At 36.1% G+C, this 18,619-nt stretch overlaps 1 protein-coding gene across 3 annotated transcripts in view; it reads right to left on the reverse strand.

The window, feature by feature from the left end:
- Window positions 1-18,619, reverse strand: part of PPP4R4 (protein phosphatase 4 regulatory subunit 4) — a 69,442-nt gene that overhangs the window by 40,168 nt on the left and 10,655 nt on the right. For all 3 annotated transcript variants that reach the window (XM_037394667.1, XM_037394666.1, XM_037394669.1), the window contains exon 3: window positions 3,978-4,080. In XM_037394667.1, coding sequence (XP_037250564.1) covers window positions 3,978-4,080 — 103 coding nt within the window. The remainder of the gene's footprint in view (window positions 1-3,977; window positions 4,081-18,619) is intronic.

Genomic DNA, 18,619 nt, shown 5'->3' on the forward strand with positions numbered 1-18,619 from the left:
TCCTTTTAGTTATTTTTCTCCATCCCTATATAAAAAAAACTAAGACTAGAATCAAAAACTGTATTCCCATATTAGACATCCTATTAAACACAGGCAAAGGCAAAAATTTCTCCATATCCTGACAAATAAGGGTAAAGAAAACCCCAGCATTTCTTATTATTCCTTCATTTGAGGAAGGACTCTGCTCTCAAAGCAGAAACACCAGAGACAAAAATGGAGTCATTATGTTAAACAGGAAATAAATAAAAAAACAACGAGAAAGCAACTTTTTTTTTAAGCCAGTAGGTTGGTTTAGGAAAGAATGCATTATAGATATCAGAATAACACATGGCAGTAACTCCAGAAACTTGGTGTAAGTTAAAGGGTTTTCAATTACTTTGCAACTTCAAGTCATTCTTTTTTTGCAAAGCATTTTTTATACACACACACACATATATATTTAAACAAAACCCCTATTGATCTGCAACTTATAACACAGACCATGATAACCTGAAGTACTTTAATGTTTTTTAAACAGTCTACACTAATCCTCGGTTCTGAAGACTGCTGTTTCTCGGCCATTTGCTGAATTCAAATACTCAGACAAAAGTTGGAACAGCTCATCTTAAGGAGTATCCTGGGATCACAAAAGTTTCAGGAGATGATATGAAGTTGAAAGGTGATGTCTGATATTCACAGAATCACAGAACGGTTGAGGCTGGAAGGGTCTTCTGGAGGTCAGTTTGCCCAATCCCCTTGCTCAAGCAGGGCCACCTAGAACCAGAACATGTCCTGACAGCTTCTGAATACCTCCAAGGAGAGAGACACCAAACTCTCTGAGCAACCTGTGCCAGTTCTTGGTCACCCTCACAGTGAAAATGTGTTTCCTGATGTTCAGAGGGAACCTATGTTTCAGTTTGTGCCCACTGCTTGTTGCCCTGTCACTGGGTACCACTGAAAAGAGCCTGGCTCTGTCCTCTGAGCATCCTCCCTTCAGGTATTTATACACATTGGTAAGTTCCTCTCCAAGCCTTCTCTTCCGCAGGTTGAACAGTCTCAGCCCTCTCAGCTTTTCCTCATAGAAGAGATGCTCCAGTTCTTTAAACCTCTTCACGGCCCTTCATTGCACTCTCTTCAGTATGTCCATGGCTCTCTCGTACCAGGGAACCCAGAACTGGACACAATGCTCCAGGTGTAGTAGAGTAGAAGATGGAGTAGAGGGGAAGAATCACCTTCCTCAAAGTGCTGTCAACGTTTTGTCCAGAGCAGCCCAGGATACTTTGCCACAGGGGCACATTGATGGTTCATGTTCACTTCGGTGTCCACCAGGACCCCCAGGTCCTCTTCTGCAAAGCAGCTTTTCAGCTGGGTGGCCATCAGCACATATCAGTGCACGGAATATTGCCAAGTACCCCTACCACACAGAACCTAAGACTCCTATGCAGCAAGGAATGTGTTTTAATAATGTACAGAAAAATGTTTGCTAAATAATCATGCTGAGAACTATGTACATATTTGTTCCTCATCTTTCAGTCAACCAATCCATAACAAATGAGCAGAATGTAACTCATTAAATTAGTTTTTCACAAATACTGAGTTGTCCCTTGAGCAGCCTTTTTCTTAAGATTAGAAGACAGAGGGAGGATTCAGTTTAAGACCAATTCCACAAGCAGTAAGAAATACACCAACTAATTTTTCATAATATGACATTTTTTCTGGAATTATTATACTGGAATTAATATAATGTTAAGGTAGCTGCCTTAAAAGTAGAAGAAAAAAAAAGCTGAGAGATATATATCCACGCAGCATTTCAATGAAAGAAGCAATTAATTTCTTCAAAACTTCAGCAAAGAAAGCAATGAAATATAAATGAGAATTTACTGTAACAAATATGTATCATTTTTGTACAGGCGCATTTTACCATTTAGTAATCATCTCCTTGGTAGACAGAAAACCGTGTAACATAAGCATGTGACTCAGCCATCTCACCTCTGCTACTAATATAATTACATAGTTTCTTACAAACTGGCAACAAGAATCAGATACAGATATAGCAAGAAAACTCACACCAGCTACTACAGAAGACTTTTTCTTCTCATCCACAAAGTGCTTGAGATAGACAGGACAATGCAACCGAGGAGATTCTTAACAGAACTGAAACTTTCAGTTCAATATAGTTTAGATCATCAGATTTAGTTTGAGTCAGTAACTAGTTAAACTCTTTCTGTATTTCTAAAGTGATCTAAATACTCTTCTTAAGCATTAGTTGTTTGTAACAACAAAATAACATTCCCGTTGGCAAACTGTGTTAACAATGGAAAGAATTTTAAATTTGGGGGGGGCGGAGGAGAGCGGAATGGAACCTAAATTCTTCAAAGTGTCCTGATAAAATCAGGACTGAATCACACCACTGAAAATGTCAAATGTAACTCTAAAAAGGCATGGGGCAACTGAGTCTGTCCATAACATTATGAACAGAACTCAACGCTTTGAAAATTAAATTTCTACAAGAAACCCTGCTGATTTTTACGTCTTTTCACATAGAAAGCACATACATTCAAACAGTTACCACAGCCAAACATCTACGAACAAACACAATGTTCCTTTAGCTGACAATTTGTATAAATTGGAACCAGGTTTATACCAAAGTGATCAATTGCATGAGACCAGGCTAGAGACTGTTCTAAATAAAAACTTTGATTTCATCACATAAAAATTGTCAATAGTATCAGTAGAAGACTGACAATACACTGATCCAATAAAAACAAAACTCAGAAATTTGCTGTTACCAAAATAAGCCTTCAGATATTTTGACATCCAAACCCAGTGTATTTTTCCACTCAGCTGGTAGCATTTAAAATCACTGAAACCCACTCTGAACCGGCAGGCTAACATAACCAAAGTCTTAATTCCTGTTGTAACCTTACCTAGAGTTACTAGAATTATTTAGAGTTATTTTGCTTTAGAGTTATTAGACTGCATTTGTGTTTGCGATGCAGTTTGTTCTTATTTAGCCAAAGCTGCTTTAAACCACACATTAAATGCACTTTTTCATTTCTTCTAGGCAAGAGGTCATAGCCAGGGCAGAGCGGAAATATAGACCTATTTATCTGCCTTAAAATCACAGAACAGTTTGCCTTGGAAAAGACCTTTAACAGTTATATAATCAAATGCCCCTGCAATGAGCAGGGACAACTTCAACTAGATCAGGTTGCTCAGAGCCCCATCCAACCTGAGCCCGAATGCTTCTAGGGATGGGGCAGCTGCCACCTCTCTGGGCAACCTGTGCCGGTGTTTCACCATTGTCATAATAAAAAAATTTCTTCCTTATGTCTAATCTGAATCTAGCCACCTTTAGTTTAAAACCATCGCCCCTTCTCCAGTCACTACAAGCCTTACTAAAAAGTCTGTCCCCATCTTTCTTATAAGCCCCCTTTAAGTATCGAAAGGCCTTAATAAGGTCTCCATGGAGCCTTCTCCAGGTTAAACAACCCAAATATCCTTTATACAAACATATGCGTATGTGAAATAACTGTATAACATTACATGGCCAGCATACATCTACCACAGCTAGCAGTGACTTACTAAACATGGGGAGGGCAGCACATGAAACTTCAGACAGTTAAAAGCAAAGTATACTTTTCTGGGTAGCAGAATGAAAATCTTATTGTTTGGATGGAAGGAGATCGAGAATGTCAAAATGAACTGTTATTACAGTCTGGTTCTCAAAAAGAGTTCTCAAAAAGCTGTCAAAACACTGGTAAATATTTAGAATATGTAAATAGTACTAATTGTGCTTTCTTTTCCTGTGGTAACATTTTTCAAAAAATACAATACCTGACATACTTTGTAAATCCAGTGAATTAATATGGAAGATCTACTGGACATACCTCTCCTAGAGAGTGAGTTTGCAATAAAAGTGGGATTTTTTTTACCTTTGTTAAAATATTTGTACTGGCATAAAAAGATACAGTCAAACCTCATTTCAACCAACTTACTCTGATTTTTGGTAAAACCCGACGAAGTGTTTCTGCAGGATTCTGTCGCATCAGGACCGGAAGATTTGCCACCACACTTGTTCCTTGGATATCCTGGCCAGAACTTCCAAAAATATATACAAACAATATGTTAGTCTCTACAATGGTTACAGGTTCACAGCTTTCACTTAAAAAAACCACAACCAAACAAACAACAAGCCCACACTACCCAGGTTATTCATATAGTAAGTCAAAAGAAGCATTACTTTGTTAATGTAATATGTAGTAGAAAACAGCATTAAAAAATATCAACCATAAAAGCTGTTATGTATCATTTCTCATATGTAATGTTTCAATTTTTAGTGTAGCACTGGGAAAAAATATGAAATGCTTGAAAGATCTTTTCAAACTGGATGATGAAGGCAGTGTTTTTTTGGAAGCTTTTCTATTATAACAGTACAAGTGATAAAGCATTGGAGGGGGACAAACAGAAGACATAAACGAAAACTACAATCAACATAGAACATTTTAACAGAAGTCTACAATTTTTTCCTTTTTGTAGGGAAAAAGCCATATGTATAATCAGATGTACATTGACAAATATGATTAAAGAAGGATGCAATAACTTGGTTAGATTACAGATCTTGTACCTTTCTCCTCATTCTGTCTGTCTCAGTGGTATCCTGCAATTGAAAGTGGGGAGAAAAAAAAAAAAAAAAAAAAAAAGCAGGATGGGAGGGAAACAGTAGGCAGCAATGAAGGTATGAGATAAAAATAAAAAATACCCAAGTGGATAAATTTCTAGAACAGAATCAGAAATAGAAAGGGTCTGGATGCCAAAATTAAAAATAAAACTAAACATCAATACATCTTTTTCCTGTTTAAATGCATAAAATCATTGTGCTAAACAAATTCAGATTTGTTCCAACAGCTAAGAAGCTATTTTTTAAATAAGCATGCAATGTTCAACTGCACACATGCAAGCATTTTTCTTCGTGTGACATTGCAATGAAACATACAATATGATTATACACGTGATAAATCATAGTAAAACTACTTTTAAATACTCCCATATACCACTTTTTATTCTGTCATTATTCCAAGTTTTCTTAGTGAAACATATGAGCTCAGGAAGGAAACCAGGTACATAAATTGGTCACAGGACTGTAGATCTGCACAACCACCTTCCAGTTGTGTTCTGCCTCTGAAGTATATTAGGGAATTCACAGTTAAGATGTAAAGCCTTTCTGCAGCATTTAGAGTTGAAAAGATCTTTACACTTTCCATTAATATTCTACACCATCCTCAGCATTCATGTCTTTCAGAAGATCAAATGAAATTATAGGTACAGTCAAGCAGGCCAATTTAGATCTATTTGGTTAAATGCATACAAATATGCTTTTTAAAATGAAGATATGTTTGTATAAAAAGTAAGAAACAAAAGTAAAAGGTTTGGTGAAAATCAACAAAGACTAAAATATCCCAACAGAAATACTGTAGTATCCTACCAGAGAGATTTTTTTCTTTGCACACTATAATTTCTGAGTAAAAACATTCAAACAACAATTAGGTATCACCAAGACTAACTTAATCATGTTTAGCAAACTATTTCAGTGTATTTTTGAAAGAAAGTATTCTTCACTATCCCCGCAAAGATAATTTTCCATGTTAGAAGGCAGTATGTCCTGGAAGATTAAGCACAGGCTAGAAGGCAGGAATTCAGGAATCCAAATTCTCTTTGCAAGGTGGAGAGTCACACCCACCAGTTCACATCTCTGTTAGGTTTCTATTCTGCAGACAGGTGTAATTACCTAACTCATCAACTACAAACTATCACTCTGTACAGGGGTCTTAACATGGGAAAACCTCTGCCCCAACAAAACCTTCCCCTCCCAGAAAGGGGCAAACTTGCGATGGCAGATACATCTCATTTTTTGTACAGAGTAACATAAAGTTCCCGTAATTTGAAAGCATGTATCAAGAGCATATATAATAGAATGAACCTGATCTTAGATTGTTTGTATCTGTGTCTAATTTTCCTTTAAAATCAATGGAGAGAAATAGGACTCAATCAAAAGCAGTTTATCTCAGCTTGAATAGCTGAGATGGACAGTGCTTCTGAACTGCATTTCCCTCTACCAGCTATAAAAACAGACACAAAAACTAGTTCTCCTGCATGCACCTGCACCGTAAGTAAATGATGGCTCCTGCCCACAGAAACGCCTGACAAGCCTTAGTCCTACTGGCCTTCACGCTTATCCTTAGCTTCACCATTGCAAGGGGTCCCATTGATTTCTCATGTAGTAATATATTAGAATCATAGAGTATCTCAAGTTGGAAGGGACCCATAAGGATCATCAAGTCCAACTCCCTGCTCTTTGCAGGGCTACCTAAAACTAAACCATATGACTAAAAGCATCATCCAGACACTTCTTGAACTCTGACAGGCTTGGTGCTGTGCCCTGGGAGGCCTCCTCCAGTGACCAACCCCCCTCTCTGTGAAGAGCCTTTTCCTAATGTCCAGTCTGAACTTGAATTAACATCTTTAGAAATGCTTGTATGACTATAGCACTTAACTAATGTGGGACGAAATAAAAGATTCCTACTTCCCGGAGTTCCAGAGCAATCAAGAAGGATCCATCACACACTTAGTAATGGCAATAACTGTTTTAAATGGGTGCTACACACCACGAATGCCAGGAATCAGTATTTTTGTCTTATTTCCAATGGACCGTCTACACCTTAAATATTAGAAAGATAAGAAACCAAAGAGAAGAGCAATCATAAATACTAAGATGAGTAACAAGTGAGTAGAAAGCTGTGAATACTGTCCTGAGGGTATTCACACATTGCTGACATCAGGGCTGCAATGTTCTGACCTGCTGAGCAAAATCTGGGAATCATTCCCAGAGCAGAGACTTCACTTTTATTGTGCCTATACATTTACAGCAATAAAGAGCAAACAAAAATTATAGCTGGGGATGGAGCTCAACACAGATGTAAAAAAACCCTAAAATACACTCAAATTAACAATATCACAATGTAATAGTAAAAATATTAATGAAAAAAAACCCTCAACAGGCTGAAAACAAGACAAATTATTTAAGATATATTATTTCAAGGTCAAGAGGAAAAGGCTTGACAGAGCATAAAAACAATCACCAATTCCTGTATTTTTTTGAATATGGGTTATCTTTTTCTCTTGGTTTAAACCTTACTTCAGGAACACAGAAAATTACAAATCCAATACTGCACGTTTGGGGTTTTTACAGTGTATATTCTAACTGAGAAAATGGATCAGTATTTTTGTAGCTTTTTAATCCTCTGTTAAGACTACTAGAGATGTAAAATTAAGCTGATACAATTTTCTCAGAAAGTATTAGGAATCAATTTTCTGGATAGTTACCATATATACCCCTCTATATTTGTAACTGTTGTCTGTAAACACAAGAATATTGACAAGTTTTGACAGGGCAAAGCTACACCAAAGCCCTTTTCAATGCCATTCAAAATCAGAAAGAATGGATAAGAGTACAGATTTTGAGACTGATTTTAATATTAGCTTCCCTGTAGTCTTATTTCATAAACATGTATGACCTCTTTCAATAAACACACATCTCCAAATAACATCTAAACTCAGTGAAAAGGACAGTATTCTGTCAACTACTGAAAATAGACTTAAGTTAATGATTAATAGCTGATCTATTTACAGCTTGCAATATTTTTGCATTATGCAAAACCATTTTATTATCCAACTTAAAACCATGAATATTAAAGTATTTCATGTTTATGGCAGATTCCTCTGACTATCACATACTAATTCCAACAAAGCTTTTAAAGCAGAACTGAGAAATATAGAGCTCCCAGAGTAGAAAAGGGTCATGGCATACATAAGGCCCACAACTTCTTACAATACAACTTGCAAGGAAAAGCTGCGTACCTTTGTAATATTCAGCAATAATGGAAAAGGTCAAGGTAACTTGGAGAAGCTATTTAATTTTAAATTCTATTCATTTTGTATCAAGTTGGAAGAAATCCTAACTGCTAAAAAATGCAGCCAAAATGCAACCTTTATCCATCGGAAATGTAAAGAAAAGGGGAGTATTTCCCTTTAAAGCAGAAATGCTTAGTATCTGGCTTGCTGCCAAGTAAGAATGTGAAGCAGGAGGCATTTCAACACCTACACAGCCTGTAATTTTCCAACTGCAGAAGATTTTTCTTCTATTTCTACCAAAGGAACTGCACCAATAGATTTTCTTTAAATATTAGAGATTCAGGATTATAGTGAATTATTGCTAAATGCTCAGATTTAAACATTTTTGTACTAATAAATATATTAAAATAAATGCTAAATCTTTTATTCAGAGTCACAGTAAGCTCAATGTAATGAAGGTACTCCTCCTTTCTTAACAGTGCTAACTATAGAAGAAATCAACGCAGCCCTATACTTAGAAAGAATTTAGCTCAACCTCTTTTGTGCTAGCAAAAATCCACATAGATAATATCATTTAAATATAAAACTTCAGGACTCATCTTCTGAGTTCATCCTACAGGAGATCCCAGTGACTTTACGGTGATGGGAATCCTCAGTCAGGGGGGGGCGGGGGGGGGAAAGCTCTCACGCCTGAACACTTTGTCCTAATGCTTATTGCCTCTGCAACAGCAGCTGCTCGCTGCCAGCCAGCAGTACCAGAGCCGGTCTAAATACACTGCTCGTTAAAGAGCTGGTACTTCTCAAGTGCAAGCGTAGCATTAAGCCTCTCCCTCCAGCCCCTGCATTTGGTTTTACTTGTTTTTCCTACCCTCATAAAATGAAGTCTACGTTCTATTTGGGACTGCCGTGATACTGGAGCAAATCCTCCTAGAAACCATTTACAAACATAAGAAGGACCAAACAAACAAACAAAAAACAAACCACAAAAAAAACACTGGGAGTAGCACCCTGGATTTGTGAAGGGGAAATCACACCTGAACACCTGACCAACCAACTTAGCCATTTGCAATGAGATCATTGGCTTGGATGGTGGAAGCCATTTTAACTTATTTTAGCAAGGCTTTTGACATAATTTTCCATAATATCCTCATAGATAAACTGATGAAGTACAAGCTAGATAAATGGAAAGCGATGCAGACTGGAAACCAGCTGAACTATGGAGCTTAAAGGGTTCTGATCAGCGGCAAGGCAGCCAGCTGGGAGCCAGCCATGGGTGGTTTACCTCAGGGGTCTATGCTGGGGGCAATACTGTTTAACGTTTTCATTAATGACCTGGATGATGGGACAGAGTGTAACCTCAGCTAGTATACAGATGACACAAAACTGGGTGGAGGGGTTGGTTAGACCAGATGGTTGTGCTGCCTCAACAAGCTGGAGCGACAAACCAACAGGGATCTTACTAAGTTCAACAGTGGGAAATGCAAGTCCTGCAGCTGTGGAGGAATAACTCAGTGCACCAGAACAGGCTGGGAGCCAGCCAACTGGAAAATAGCTTGGCAGGAAAGGACCTGGAGGTCCTAGTAGACACCAAGCTGACCAGGAGCCAGAAATGTGTCCTTGTGGCAATGGCAGACAACAGCACTCTGGGCTACACTAGGAAAAGCATCACCAGCAGCTCAAAGGAGGTGATTATTCTTCTCTATTCAGCACAAGAAACTCCTAGACAGATGGCAGGGAGTCCATTGAAGGGCCACTAAAATGATTAAAGGATTACAGTACCTAATATTTGAGCAGAAGCTTAGACAACAGGGATTTTTAGTCTCGAGAAGACTTGGGGGTCTTATTTAATATGTATAAAATGTGACGTGAGGTGCTAAAGAAGACAGACACACATTATTCCCAGTGGTGCCCAGTGACAGGTCAAGAGGCAATGGAGAAAAAATCAATAGACTTGAAAAATGTTCTTCTATGTCAGACTGCTCAAATATTGGAATGAGCTGCCCAGACAGCTGGTAGAGTCTCCATCCTTAGGATTCAAAATCCTGAGTTCAGGACAAGACCCTGAACACACTGCTCTAATTGACACTGCTTTGAGAAGGGAGGTGGACTAGATTATCTCCAGAGGTCCCTTTACACCACAACTATACTATGATTACATTCAGGAGGGGTGTTTCCAGGTTTGCAAACTTTCAGCAAGCTCAGGGCAGACAATAAGATTTCTTATATTTCAAATAGCTAGCTACTAAAAATGGATGCTTAAACATTCAATTTGAATTTCATTTTTAAATCATTTTTCAAAAACAGATTCTGCAAATTAGGAGCAAACAAGTTTTAAAAGTCCCTGGGTACTCAATTAGGAACATTTCTATCTGGAAAGGGAATGAAGGACTACAGCTCCTTCTACAGTATGAAGAAAGAAGATTAGTCACTGAATGTTCCCCAAGAGAATATTACCACAAAGGAGTTTGAAAAAGAGAACATAAATTTACATATATCTCTCTTCTCCCCACCTTCATTTGCACTAGCCTGCAAAACACAGTGACAGGAGCAGAATACGGCATTGTAAAGACGACTGAGGTACAATGTTTACCCAAGCTCTAACTAAAGCACTGTGTTTATGAACTGACTTTAACACTGTGGCCAACGATATCAGTTCAGCAAAAATGATTTGCTAAATAGCCATTGCTGAATCAACCACTGAAGTCCATGCTTTGTGTAACTTAGTTTTACAAATCTAGTAGTTCTGATGGATGGTTGCAGGGGATTACAGTGTTAATACGTATAAGTGACATATTCTCAGCACAAGATTCCAAAATGTTCTGTGTTGGTCTAAACCTGCATCCATTGAAAACACAAGTAAAAATTTACCAACCTCAGTGAGTGTCTGATTAGAATAACATGATAAAAAAATAATAAAGTATTCAATAACTAATCAGGTACTGGGAAAAAGAAAGTCAGAAAGAACATTATCAAACATTGAAAAAGGGTGCCTGGAGGTTGGGGGAATCCTTGGAGATATTCAAAACTCATCTGGACAATGTCTTGAGCAACCTGATCTAACATCAAATTACATTAGACTTGGAAGCTGGCCCTGCTTTGCGCTGGGCATTGGACCAAATGACCTCCAGAAGTCCCCAGCCACCTAAACTATTCTGACTGTCATTCATAAATACTAAACTTAATTTCCTATTTGTATAAAAGCTCAGAATGTGAAGGATTTAGCCCATTCAGAATGATTTAATATCAATTCTCCTTCCAGGATTTTTGTTCTTCTGTGCAATACACTGGTTGCCAAGGAAAACTAGAAATCCTGATAAATATTTCTGTCAATAACATAAAAGTGCTTGGCCCATAAGACTTCGGGAATTAGACAATCTTCTTGACTTCTATGGTGAAGATTTTTACATAGCAATCTTTCCTATGCAGACACGTAGACACAGACTTAAAATTTATTAAAATGCTTTCTATGTACTGCTCTTGCTAAGTAAAAACTAACACTTCTGTAAGTTTTATTTTTTAATGTTGTCTTTGATTGCATATTTTAAGGGTTTTGGTAACAAAAAGGGAGAAAAAACCTAGCAAATAGGAAAATTTCTTAAAATCACAAATATCGATAAATTATTTTAAGACCAATTTTCATTTTGTTTCAAAGTGAATACTCCTTTGATAAAGTACAGTCAGTACCATATTTCACACTTTTCTGTGAAAGTACAATCTTTTCTTAATACCACTGTAAAGTCATAAGTTTCCTTTTATTTCATGTTATGTGTGCTTACATTTCAATTATACTTTTGTAAACATAAATTATATAATGGTAGTGTCTGAACATCTATTTGACATAAATTGTAACAAGTGTATTATAAACAGACCCAGTCCCATGGAGGAATCTGTCATTTCTTTAAAATAACTTCATTTGAGTGCCTCAGTTGAACAAAGACTTTGTTAATATTTGCACAGCTCATGCTTCTCAGTCTTGAAACTATATTTTACAAGGAAGATTTTATAGACCGTAAGTGCTTTACAAAATCGTGCATTATCTTCTACCATGTTGCAAATCAAAAAAGTATCTGGAATCAAAATTATGTTTTACCTGATAATCTGCACTAGGATTTGAAACTGCAAAGATACACAAAATATTTAGGCTGTATTTTTAAAAACAGTTTACTGATGTATCAAACTACTTAACATTTCTGGCATTGTACAGTAACTGCTAAAAAAAGAGGCTTCCTTCTGAAGAAAATCTATTACAAGAACTTAAAAAACATTACTCATTTAGACACACACACATAAGCAATCTTATGTATTTTAAAATACAATACTGGGGCTCCTAAACCCTATGTTGCACTTCCTTGACTATCAGAACAACTTTTGAAGACCACACTTAGCTGGGCACCATATGTAACAACCTCAAAACTGATTTAAATTGTCCTAGAAGTCAATGGCCTTTTTCTGTATGTACTAATACAGTATAACATTTATGTATGCAAGCCTTCGTGTGTATGACATATATGATAAAAAGCAAGATTCTAGAATAGGTATATAAACCAGACTACAACTAAGTCCAAGACTGGAATGGGGCCAAAGAAGCGATAAGCAGCTTTGTCTTTTAACACTTCCCTCCCTTTGTTACCTGTCTAGCCAGAGCAAATAAAGGGAAGAAACTTTATTTTCAGGCTTCTATAATTTTACTGAAAATAAGATAGAATAAGGTTAATCTGAAAATGTAACACTTGATATATCCATTTTCAATAAGTCAGAAGTTCTGGTAATATCGCAGTATGAACACCTCATTTGACACTGTAACCCTTTTCTATTAAAACGTAATTTTCAAACCCACTTCCTCATCCTGGTCTTCTACTTCAGATATATGTGATCGTGATCATTTTACAGCACATCTGAATAAAACCTCCATGATCTATACATTAAAAAAAAAGAAATTAATCTGATCTTAGTACATATCTGAACGTGTTCCACTACACATGAAACTTTTAGTGCAATTAAAACAAGAATGGAAATCCAAGATTTAGCTGCACAGTAGTTTTGTATTCATAGTAACCTTGTTTGCTAGGATTACTCTGATCAACTGAAGTTTCTTCGTTCTGTTTGCTTGCTGAAAAACTGTCAGAGACAGAAAGGATGTCCAGTTCATACAAATACTCTTTTCTGTTCCTGAGCTAAAACAGATGTACTATAATGATACAATAACTTAATTCTTCCTAATACCATCAGTTTCTGTGAGTTCAGACACAAATTACTTTCTCCCTTGAATTTTAAGAAGAGTTTCAAGAATATAAAAAGTGCCTCAAAGGAAAACATTTTTCCTTTCAAATATTACCTTAGTATCAACATTACTATCTGCTAGAAGATAAGTGTTTCCTCTTCTTTAGAGGACTTATAACGCATATTGCATTTTGTACGGTCTCTGGGTAGAATTCATCTAGAGTCAAAATAAAAGACAGCAAAACTTGAAATGTAAAACCAGCCTTTTCACTCCAAGACGAAGATAATATAATTTCCAATTCCTAGGTGGTATAAAAAAAACAAGCTAGTAGCTGATACTATTTTTCCTCTGCCCAGCCCTCATTCACTAACCCAGAATTTATAATTTCCACTTTCAGCAAGATTTGTCATTTCACAGCATGCGTTATATGATATAAGTCATCTTCTGAGAAAGTACAAAGCCTGTAATTTTTCTACACAGAAAGTGAGGAAAAAAATAATCACAGATGCTAACCAAATTCTAGAAGGGTAAATTACTTCTGCTGACCTAAATTTATCTTCTAGTCTAATTTAGACACAAGATCTCTTTTCATTCTCCAGTCTTATTTTTTGTACCAGTACATTTCATCCACTGAGTTAGCTAATGGTGGCATGAAAAAATGAACACTTCAAATGACCTAACAAGTACTAAAATCTACTTAGAGTCTTCCTCCACCCATGGGTCTTACAGTTGTAGGGCATCATAATGAATAGATCCCAAAGCTTCCACTTTATTACTTATTTGTGTGACTTTTCATCATGCATTATCATCCTTTCTGACCATAACATATTCCACATTGTATCAATTTTTTTATTATTATTATTTTTTTTACAGCAACTCTGATAGTTGTGGAAGTTGACGAGAATCTTCTCAGGAATATTTAAAGGTTCTTGATTGAGAAAGCTGTATCTGTGCATTTCCACCTCTCCTTGGCAGGTCTAAAAAAATTGCCTATTTTTTCAAGATTTATTGACTGCTCTAATAGAGGATAACACTTCCCTTCACCTTGCTATGAATCTCTTCAATCATTTAAACCCAAACTATGCTATACTAATTTAATGAGGAATTCCTCTGGGTACCATTAGGAAAAACAAATCATAAGGTTAGGAAAGCAACTGTTACTGGTCTATTTGTCTATACTTGCATTGCTTCATAAAAAAAAAAAAAGCCTTTCTGTATAGGCAAGAGTTTGTTTTATATTGAAGACCATGGTAAAAGCCTGAAATAACCATAACATTCTTAGCGTTAAAGTACAAGGAGGACTTTTGAGTTATCTTCCAAAAAATTCAAACTTTTTCAAATAGGCTTATAAGATTCAGAATGAAAAATCTAAGTTGCTGCATCAACCACTATAACATAGACAAATAGTACAAAAACCATACTTTGCACATAAGTTGACCATCCATTTTCAAAATCACACAGACTGGACTGAAGAAAATGTAAATGTAAAAGACCTGTAGAAACATTGTAAATAACGCTGAGTACAGAATGAATGAAAGTACAGTGTATAAGTACAGTGAATGAATGAAAAGCCACAAGAAAAATAAAAAAGGGTAAAGACACTGAACCCAGGGGTTTGAAGCTATTGCTCACAGCATTTTCCCCACATGCAAGATAAATGTATCTATATATTGTATATAGAGATATATATAGTTATATAGAGAGACATTGTAAGTAGATAGGTATCATATGTAAGAATACAAGCTGAGCTCATGGTTCAATGTAAATTGTAAGCACTGAAAAATATCTAAAATTTTAGCAAGTCTTTTCAAGCTTTAGCTGCAGAAGCAGTTCCTTTTTCTCAACCAAGGAAATCTGACTGTGACCTCAAAATGATTTCAAACAGGTAACACTAAATTTCTGCCAAATTATTATTGTCTTACTCAAAGGGCCTGGTGACTCAAAAGAAAAAAAAAGAATTAGAAAACAAACACAAAACTGTGAACTTACTCCTCAAATAAGCTAGATTTTAGACAGCTGAGAGTGGAAAGCCTTATTTGTTTGTCTTCTGTTCATTATTCAAATATTTTCAAGTAGTATTGGACATCTACTTCAGTTACATGCATAAGCAATACAATGTCAAACAGATACCTCTGATAGTGATTTCTCACGTATCAGAAGCAACCACAGATCAAAGGCAGCTTTTGGAGGTAAACATGCAAATAACTAAAAATTAATTCAATTCCAAGCTGTTGCTGATTCACATTCTGTCAAACAAAAAAGTGCTTTACTTAATTCATGTTCACTTTAGGAAGTAGGATGAATTTCAGCTCCTTAGGTTAAAATGAAGAAAGAGTCAGAGTCATGCCATTGTTTGTTCCATTGATGGCATACAGCTTGGAGTGGACAGATAATCAAACCAGATAATACAATTAACATCATAAACAAATTGAAGTGATGACACAAGTCTTGCATATTTCCATCTCTCTGGCAGAATAATTTCAAACAGCAGATACAAATGAGTATTATACATACGGATAATTCATCTGTATTTACATTCCTGTCAAAATCATTATAAGCACATGATCAGAATCTTCCTGCCTACCCAACTAGTTTTAGGTAATTATAATCCTAATAACATTCCTTACCTTCAAAATCACTACAATGATCTTGAGTAGCCTTTTGTTAGACTATTTTTTTCCTCACATAATCATATTTTAACTTATTTCTAATAGCATGATTATCCCAAAACAAGTTTGACATTCTGCAATGGAAAGAATAAATACAGCATTTACCAGTAATTCCACCCACATTTACTAAAATTAGTTCAGAATCTTCTCTGGAAGAAAATAATACCTCTTCCCTTTGAATGTGTGTCAAACATGCTCAACTGCATAGATCCTTCACAGCAAACCAGTGTTAACCATCAGAATATCTGGCTTATTTATTTACTATGTCAGTAACAACATCCTTCTACGAAAGCAAAAGTAATAGAAAAAAGAAAAAATTCAGAAAAAGGCAACCATTGATACAATACCATTTGCAAACCACCACCATCCCCCCTTTGGTTTGTTTACAAAACAAAAATTTGGGTAATTGAACAGAATTAACTGATCACTAAAAGGTGTGGGACAGTAAAAGTTTAGCCCAAATTCATTGTGCAATATTAAGACAATGTATTATTTGCATGAATAATACTTCTATTTCGTGTCTGATACATCATCCATGCAAATGGATATCTACAGGTAGAATTTACCTTAAAAACAGCACACAGTGCTTAGAATATCAATATTACATTGCATCCAAAACTCCAAATTTCTGTATGAGTATCACAGGGCCAGCATAGTCTTTACAGGTATCACACAAACCATCTTAACTGGTATTCACTCAGTGTGTAGTTTCCTGAAGATAATGATCTCAAGGCAAACCACCAGTCATAGGGATGATGGCAAAGAAAAGGAAAATAAGATGTACACACTTGCAAGGGAAGGAACAGCATTTGGCAAAAAATAAAACCAGCCTTCTGTATGCTGGACTCAACAGCAGCAACAGAATAAAGAAACCTCAACCCTAATACTTGCATCTGTTACCAAAAAGCACGCAAACTGAATCATGAACACCTCAAATGACCTAACAAGTACTAAAGTCTACTTAGAATCTTTTTCAGTTCAGGGGTCTTATAGGTGTGGGACATTATACACAATAGATCCAGAGGCTGCCACTTTCCAATTCTTCTTTTAAACAAAAACAAACAAACAAAAAACCAAAAACAAACAAAAAAAGAAAACAGCCAACAACAAAACCATCTTCTTCATTTAATCAGGAAGTAAGATGAGGCACTGGAAAATTAACTACTTAAAGCCTTCAGAATTGGCAATAAAAAAGTAGGACACAGATCTGGATATTAATTTTATTGATCTACCTACTCTCTAACACACTGTTTTAAAATAGGTAGAATGGTTTAAGTGATCAAAGCACAAATGCATTTATCTGCCCTTAAGAGCTGATTTTTCCATACCGGTATGCACCTAATCATTTATTACAAACTCATGGTACAACTATTTTGTTCATGTGTAATACAACAGGCATGCAAGGTTCAAAACAAGTTGCAAGTAACCCTCAAAATGCACCTGCTGTTGGCTTCACATGGTGATAAAAGTAAGAGGAAATAGACATATTCTTGTCTTAAAACCTACATTAAAGCAGCAGGTTAATTTTAAGTAGTCATCATTATTTTCTCCATTGATTTAGTTGTTAGCACTTGATGCAGCTGTAAAAAGCAAAAATAAAACTAAATCTTGCCCTGAAGACTATACCCTGAATAACTTCTAGCTCCCAAATGGCAGAGAAATAGGTATCCTAATCCTGAGCTTTCAAATGAAATTACATAAACGAGATTAACTGTTTATAACAGAAGAATTTTGGTACAAGCAGCAATGAGGCAGTGACTCATGTTTTGCTATTTAATATGGACATAAATCCTCCTCCTCAAAAAGCTCAGTTACAATTTCAGCAGTGAAAATGGCATCTTTTCTGTTTCTCCTTTTAAAGCCAGCATTTTTATCTCCAGGCCTGCCCAACAATGTAATATTACCAAGAAAATACATATATTAAGGCAGATGCCCTTCAGGTTTCTCTTTTACATGTTTATTTTGTCAGAGACAATATAATTAATTCATAATTACAACAAAACTATAGTTAGCATTTTTAAAGCATTTCCTTACTGTCCCTGGTCAAGCTTTCTCAATATACTCTTGGTAAAAGAAGTTACCAAGCAATTACACTTGGGGGGTGGGGGTGGGGAGAAGAGAATATAGAGAGAGTATATACTACTTTGGAAAGTCAGACCACCTGCAGGTCAACTGCACTTCTCGTCTAACACTATGCTGTGTTACCTACAGAACAGGTAAATAGTAAATCATCCCATTTTGTAGATATAACCCCTAGCAAGCAAAATGCAATAATATCACCGAGTGCAACAGTGCTTCTCCTACTGTGCAGCTCTGTTTATATCAATTGAGTTATCAATGCTTTGACCCAGCTTGAATCCAACTTTCCTGCTCTTCTTCCAGCTGGTAAAGAGAAATGTGTTGGAGTTCTACAGACAGCTTTGAACAACTATTTAATCTTAGTATAAACTGATGGCTCCAGTGCTTAGTGTTCTTTGTTGTTTAACAGTAGTCATCGGATTGGGGGGGAAGCTAATTGATACCTACCCAAATTAATCCACTGTTTTTACTTCAAGAAACGTAGACCTTTTACTAGGGACATAATTGACAATTTGTATACAAAGCTATTCTCATAAGCAAAAACACGGGCTCCAAGACTTTCTGCTTGTACCCTTCCTCATGCTTCTGTAATACCACAGAACACCACATGCCAATTTTGCAATTTTATTCAAAGTTACAGTGCGTTACCATTTAAAAACATAAAACCACATTATTTTATTCCAATTTAAGGTATGCTGGGGAAAGAAAAAAAATCCTGTGGGTTTTTTTCACAATAAAGCAGAAGACAACTTCAAAAACC

Source organism: Falco rusticolus, chromosome 7 (assembly GCF_015220075.1).
Source record: "Falco rusticolus isolate bFalRus1 chromosome 7, bFalRus1.pri, whole genome shotgun sequence".
Lineage (NCBI taxonomy): Eukaryota > Metazoa > Chordata > Aves > Falconiformes > Falconidae > Falco > Falco rusticolus.